This window comes from Cynara cardunculus (assembly GCF_001531365.2).
Source record: "Cynara cardunculus var. scolymus isolate 2C chromosome LG 2, CcrdV1, whole genome shotgun sequence".
In the NCBI taxonomy this organism is placed as follows: domain Eukaryota; kingdom Viridiplantae; phylum Streptophyta; class Magnoliopsida; order Asterales; family Asteraceae; genus Cynara; species Cynara cardunculus.
In genome coordinates, this window is record NC_037529.1 from 64,483,428 (window position 1) to 64,490,685 (window position 7,258).

The 7,258-nt window shown below is 36.7% G+C and overlaps 1 protein-coding gene across 1 annotated transcript; it reads left to right on the plus strand.

Moving 5' to 3' along the window:
* Positions 1-2,550: 2,550 nt before the first annotated feature.
* On the plus strand, positions 2,551-6,017 carry LOC112506302 (putative proline-rich receptor-like protein kinase PERK6). Its single transcript, XM_025110310.1, has 8 exons — positions 2,551-3,013; positions 3,222-3,704; positions 4,125-4,211; positions 4,288-4,358; positions 4,531-4,607; positions 5,115-5,256; positions 5,518-5,679; positions 5,967-6,017. The coding sequence occupies exons 1-8, from the start codon at positions 2,551-2,553 to the stop codon at positions 6,015-6,017; spliced, it is 1,536 nt and encodes a 511-aa protein (XP_024966078.1).
* The last annotated feature ends 1,241 nt before the right edge of the window (positions 6,018-7,258 follow it).

Below are 7,258 nucleotides of genomic sequence, written 5' to 3' on the forward strand. Positions count from 1 at the left end.
AAAATTCTTGCAATAGTATTGGTGTACTAGATAAATTTAGGCTAATGTCACAACGAATTTTCACAAAATGTAAAAATGTTGGTTTTAAAGCTTTGGTACCGAACTTTGATATTCCTATTAAATGAAATACGACTTATTTTATGATTGAAAATTCGTTAAAACAAAGAGGCATTTGCTTGCATTTTATTGTAATTATTATTCTTGTAACAGTATTGGTGTATTAGATGGGGGAGTGCTTGAGGGATTATACGATATTTTGGGTGATTTAAAAAGAACAACTTTTTTATTCAGTGTTTATTATCCAACACGCTATTTACTTGTAAATCAAATATTTTTTTGACAAGTAAATGACACAATACGAAGATAATTACGATTAGGAAGCGGTGATTACTACGATGTAAGAAAAATAGTTAAAATATTTTCTAGACATCTTTTATCTTTACATGGGCCGCGGCGTTAAACCCTTATTTAAATGTTACTGGAGTTGAAGTTTTAATTTCAGATATATGTTTCGCTTTTGGTTTATATACTCCTAGTAATGATGATTTTTCACAAGAACAGATACACAAGTTTAATCGTAATTTTAGCGATTTATTTGATCATATTATAAAAAAAATTATGACACTACACGAGAACAACAAACCTCTTCAAATCGGGTAACTCATTTTAAAAATCGATTTTAGAAAGCTTGATCGGGCTTCGGTTTTTCGACTAGGACCGGTTACAAACTTGATTTCTCGGATCCAGGCCGCTTCTTGGCCATCTCTATCCACAACCACCATCAGCCACCACGATTACCATTCGTACGACCACCCACCAGCAACCTCTACCATTAACACGTTGGCCGCAACTACCTTATCCACCATCTTTACATCCTCCTCAGTCACCGTTGTCCACCAGCCACCACCACCTTTATCTCCACCACCATTGTCGCTGCAACAACCTCCATCGTACTTCTTGTCCACCATCTCCTCCACAATCATCGTTGTCAACCATTACCACACCCTACCACCTCTACCTCCACCACTGGCGACCGCCACCACCACCACCACCACCACCACCACTACTATCCATCATCTCCATATCTTCTACAATCACCATCCTCCGCATTCACCGCCACCTCTACCCCCACCATCATAGTCGCTGTAACAACCTTCACTGCACCTTCGTCTGGTCATAATCAATTATATCAAATTCTTCATTCAAATTTTATACTACTATATATTAATGTTTTATGTATATGAAAATTGTGTAAAAATGTAATAAATTAAATTATTTAAATATTTATATGATTTGTGTAATCTATAACTATTATACGATATACAAAAATAATAAAATCATCAAACAATTTTTAGGGGCAACTTGTCTAGCCCTATCATATCTAACATACAACTTATCCGGTCCAATCCAGCCCTCTATCAAGTCCAATCATGTTTGTCTCGTCCAATCATGTCAACCGCTACCTTGAGGAAAGAAGGGAGGTTCCAACATATATAGAGGATAAATGGTTCAAGTCTAATCGATGTGGGACTCTAACACGCCCCCTCCGACAGAAGCTAGACAGGAACAATTGTCCCAGACCGTTGAGAGGAGGCTAAACAAGTACAGATTACCCAAAAGCGTCAAGGCCTTAAAGTGATAGACTTTGCTCTGGTACTAGGGAAAAATCTTCCCTTGCCTTCAGTCCATCTGAAACACCCTATATATGCACAGTACACCGAGGAACCTAATTATACAAAGATTTCAAATACCCACAGCAAAGGAACGTTTACATAAACGTAATATTTACAGAATATTCTGATTATCACATACATCTCACCCTCACCCCCCCTAATAGCGTACTTTCGGATGGTATATTACCGGACTCGTTTGGTTTAGTTTGGTTTTGGACTTGTGTTATGGAATTATCCCCAACATCCGTGGTCATGTCCACATTGCATGCCGCAACGGACATGCCCAACAATTTGGAGTCGATTAGACAATATTTATTGCGAGAATATGCATGTTAAGAAATAGGGGGAAGCTACATACCTTTTTTACCAGCAACACAGGTAGGAGATGGCACTGCAGTTGCAAAATCTAGTAAGAGAGATCATAGAAGCACCATAATTTTAGGAGGCTTGATTCTAGGAGCATGCATATACGAAGATCACTCGTTTCTTTGTTCAACTATTACCATGCATTTTTATATCTTCATCCCTACTTTCTTTCACATTTCACCCTGCCCTTCTCTTTGCAGGTGCTTCCCTCTCTCTCTCTCTCTCCCTTATTTCTCTCTCTCTCCCTTCCTTTTTCATCTGCAAAAATAAATATTTATCAAAACCAAAAATATTGCATGCATGCAGCTAAAACTTATCAACATTTGAGCAGGTTAATGAAACTTATGTCATGTTTTTGCATACTATTGGAGAAGATTGAATGTTGGTGTCTGATTATCATGTTTCTTGATTTTCTTTGAACATATGTTAGGGTCAATTTTCGGAGGAGCGGCATGGGTTAGCGAATAGCGACCCAAAATCAACTACGAGATTTATAAACTCTCATCTTAAAATGCCCTCCTCCCATTCCCAGGATTCCTCCAAATCTTTGCCATCGTTCAAAGATTCTGGTTCTTCATCTGCAAACAAAAACAACAACAAAAATGGCTCACTATCGTCCTCCGCCAACAAACATAAATCGTCATCTTCTGACAAATCAAATAACGATAACAAGAAGCCACAGAACAAGAACAAATCTAACAAGAAGAAGCATAACGACGATAAATCTTCGTCACCAGCCCTACCACGTTCGCTCTCATCCTCACATTTTGCACTATACCCTCCACTCAATTCATCTTCAAGTGAAAAATACGGTAGCAGCAGCTACAATATCAATAATGTCATCATAACAGGAGCAGCTATAGGAGCAGTATTATTGTTGTTACTCATGATAGCATGCACGGTGTGTTGTTGCCATAGGAAGAAGAAAAGACAAAGATATGATAACAATCGCAACAATCCTAGCGAAATTAAGGGTATTTATCAATTTACGTTTGTCTCTCTATAGACATATATGTTAAATGTGTTTTAGCTTTTTGTTCATATTCTAACTTTATAGAACATGAACAACAAATGCTGGCATATCATATACTAATCGTTTTATTGGGCTTATTTAAGCTGTTCTTCAAATGTTAACAAATAAGGTTTACATTTTCACCATGAAATCATATTCAATTTTTCTAGTTGATACAAATAATGGCTATTATAGCACACAACATGCTGGGAACCAACTTCATGAACATGGTGATCTTCATCTAAAGATGCCTCCACAACCTCATAGCAATCCAAGAAGCTCTGATCAGCAAGGTTGGGTGGCTGCACCACCACCGCCACCATTAGGAATGGTGGGTAGCAATGAGAAGAATGTTTTTACCTATGATGACCTAGTAGCAGCCACAAAAGAGTTCGATAGCTCTCTGCTTTTAGGTCAAGGTGGATTTGGGTATGTTCATAAAGGAGTGTTACCTAATGGAAAAGAAGTAGCTGTGAAGAGCCTTAAACTCGGTAGCGGCCAAGGGGAACATGAATTCCAGACTGAGGTTGAAACCATTAGTCGCATCCATCATCGACACCTTGTATCTCTTGTTGGATATTGTATAGCAGGACAACAAAGAATGTTGGTCTATGAATTTATTCCCAATAAAACCCTTGAATATCACCTTCATGGTAGGTCTTGAAACCAAACCTAGTTTATGTTTTCTTTTATATACATATATATATGTATATATATATGGGTAATCATGTGAGAACCACAAAATAGTTACAAACAGTGACAACCAAAGCATCATGTGTTATTTCACATGATTTTTTCATCTAAGCCTAGTATTTAAGGTATTGAACATATATTTGTTTCACAATGTGAAACCTTTTTACATGTTTCACATTGTGAAACGAATATATGTTAATCTATAACTTAAATCCTAGCCTTAAATGAAAAAAAGTCATGTGAAACAATAACTTAATGTAAAAGTTCTCACAATACATGGGGTTCTCATTTGAGCATTCCCTATACATGTGTGTGTGTATACCCCCTAGCGATTCTAGTTAACATCTTTAGTTAGCTAGTTGTGGTGATTCAATCTTTAGGGGAAGGCTGCCCTTTTATGGACTGCTCAACAAGGTTTAAACTTGCTCTTGGAGCAGCCAAAGGTTTTGCTTACCTTCATGAAGATTGTAAGTATACCCTCTCTTCCTGCTTTCATATATGCGTACGTACGTATATCAATAATTCAACCATCAAGATATTCAGGTAATCCTCGCATTGTCCACAGAAACATTAAAGCGGCAAATATACTGCTTGACGAGCATTACGAGGCCAAGGTATCCATCATTTTACCTAATTAATTGCCATATTTTTTATAGTTTCATTTCCATGTCAAAACAGTAAGGATCTGATATAACCCCATACAATCTATAAGTGAACAAGCATGGCAGAATATTATAATAAAATCCACACTAAGGAATGTTGCTAAAATAATACTTTACCAATCAGGTGGTGGATTTTGGATTGACGAAGCTTTCATCGGAAATCATCACTCATGTGTCAACACGTGTTATGGGAACATTTGGGTGCGTACTAAGAATATTAAGTCGAGAAATAAAACTGCTATCAGACTCTTAAATTCCATCTTCTCTATCTTTGAGTCTCACATCGGCTAGAGTTGGATCATTTCTCCTCAATATATGTAGAACCTCCCTTCTCCCCTCAAGGCCTTTTTTGGAGGATAATCTAATGGGGTTCCACATATTCTCACATGGCATCAGAGCCAAGGTGTACCACCCTAAGAACTTGTCACTCAGGGACAATCTATGCCCATCTAACCGTTCTTTCGCCACTCTGGAACAATTTGTACCCATCGAGCCTCCATTGGAGAGTGCATGTTGGAGTCCTATACTCTGGAACAATTTGTACCCATCTCCAGAATATATGTTAGAGCATCCCTTGTCTCCTCAAAGGCTCTTTCGGGGAGTAATCTGATGGGTTCCATATATTTCATACTCTTAGACTTGTATATTCATATTATTTGTATTTTAATAATAATTATATGACTTATAACAATGGGTATGTAAATATAGGTACTTGGCACCTGAGTATGCATCAATGGGTAAACTTACAGAGAAGTCAGATGTCTATTCCTATGGAGTTGTGCTCTTGGAACTGATTACTGGAAGACGACCCATAAACAGAAATAGTGACGAAGGCAGCTTAATTGATTGGGTAAAAGTTCATCTCTCCCACGTCATAACATAGGACCCACAAACAAAAAATGAAGAATGGGATGAAATGTTAAGGTCATTTATCTAAAGGACCCCCTATCTTTTTTCTTCTTCCCTGTTAGATGAGAAAAGGTTTACTAAAATCCTTTTGTAAGGAGGATTGTGTATTTCAGTGGGAAGGTCTTTTTCCATGTACGCAGACATGTACTTCAGTGAAAGATTCTTATATGTACATGTTCTTGTTCCTTTTGTGTCTGAGCAGGCTAGGCCTATACTGATGCATGCATCAGATGGAGGAAGTCTTGAAAAGATGGTGGATCCACGTATTAAAGAGAATTACAACCGAGAAAAGATGCTTCGCATGGTAGCATGTGCTGCTGCTTGCATTAGGCATTCTCCAAGGATACGTCCCAAAATGAGCCAGGTATAACATCCATGCCATCATAAATTCACGCACCTAAAAAAACAAATTTTCTGAAAGGAAGAAAATCAAACAGTTACATGAGGAGAATCAAGGTTGTAACTCTAAATTGCTAGAACCCAAACCAAACGAGCCGAGTATATCCCCCACGGCATCTAAGGGTAGGATGTACAAAGAATTTGCCTCTAACCAAGGGGTGGAGAGGCTGTTTCCATGATGACTGCCCCATCGAACTATAACTTCATATATGTTTCAGTGGCAGATTTCATTATAATATGGTTGTGGAACAGATTGTTCGCATACTAGAAGGTAAAGTGTCCTTCGGTGACTTAAAGAGATGAAGAAAATTAACTTAATAGTAAGATTCACATTCATACAAGGGAGACATTAAAAGACACAAGTTGGGAAGTATGTCAAGCAGTGAGCACAACATGACAGATGAATCTCAGAGGATGCACCCAAGGACCCGCAACCATTGAAGGACCAAAATAGGAAAGCAGAAGAAGCATAAAGAGTATTCAAAGTTAAGGGCCAAATGCCCATACGACATACAAGCAAGATCCAGATCAACAAGGTAGACGTATGTGCAATATGTATACTATGTGATCGTATAGCAATGCTTGTCGGAATTATCAAAAATTTCTTGTGGGCATTACATCAAACAGATGGTGGTGAATGAATCTGGTTTCACAAGGTTTCAAATCCTGGGATACTTTTCCGAATTCTTGATTCTTTAATGAACAATATTCTAATTTCCGAATTGTTGATTCTTTAATTTACTATATGAAATGGGCAACTCGTACCTCATCACTGCTTCTACATCCTTTATCACGACGATGCGATTGATGTAGACGACTACCCATAGCACCAAGGTGTCCAGTACTTGGCATTGCTGAATCATCCTCCATTCTTGTCAATTTTGACAGAAGACAAATAATACCACCTCGTATGATTACGGTTCAGTTTACACTCTAGTGGCGTTTTGCCGTTACTATTTTCATCATCATTAACGGTTGCATCAAGACCATGATGGTAATGAAATTTTCAGGTGAGATATTTAAAATCAACTGGTGGGTGTTTCCGCTTTCCGGTATTTCTTCATTTGCTTGAATCAAATCGAATAAAAAATGGCAGATTTGTGAGGGGGGTTTGGTTGGTTTTAATAAAATGAATATAGCATACAATGGAGATAATATTTTAATTATATTTTTTTATTTAGTGAACATTTATCAATTAGTGAGAAGAGTTACCATTTCTATTTGTTTTATGGGGTAATCTATATTATATTATAAAATATTTGAAAAAAAATTCTTAAAAATTATTTTTTATGTATGAAGTACTGTTTATTGATACATATTACTTAAAATTCAAAATTACAGGTAAATTATGCATAAATACAACTTATTAAACCTTCATGTTTGAATTCGTGTAACTAATTGTAGATAAACATAATCAATAGAGGATAAACATCTTATTTTAAATATAATAAATCTAAAATATAATTATAATAACTATTAAGTTCTAACAGAATACTTAATTATTATATTTATAAAATGTTATATTATTAAACCAAAAATAAATT

Bases quoted from the DNA above. Each gene is read 5' to 3' on its own strand.
- LOC112506302 (XM_025110310.1), top strand. From the start codon at position 2,551: ATGCCCTCCTCCCATTCCCAGGATTCCTCCAAATCTTTGCCATCGTTC. The intron at 5,257-5,517 runs GTAAAAGTTCAT...GTGTCTGAGCAG, and splicing joins AAGGCAGCTTAATTGATTGG to GCTAGGCCTATACTGATGCA. The intron at 5,680-5,966 runs GTATAACATCCA...GTTGTGGAACAG, and splicing joins TACGTCCCAAAATGAGCCAG to ATTGTTCGCATACTAGAAGG.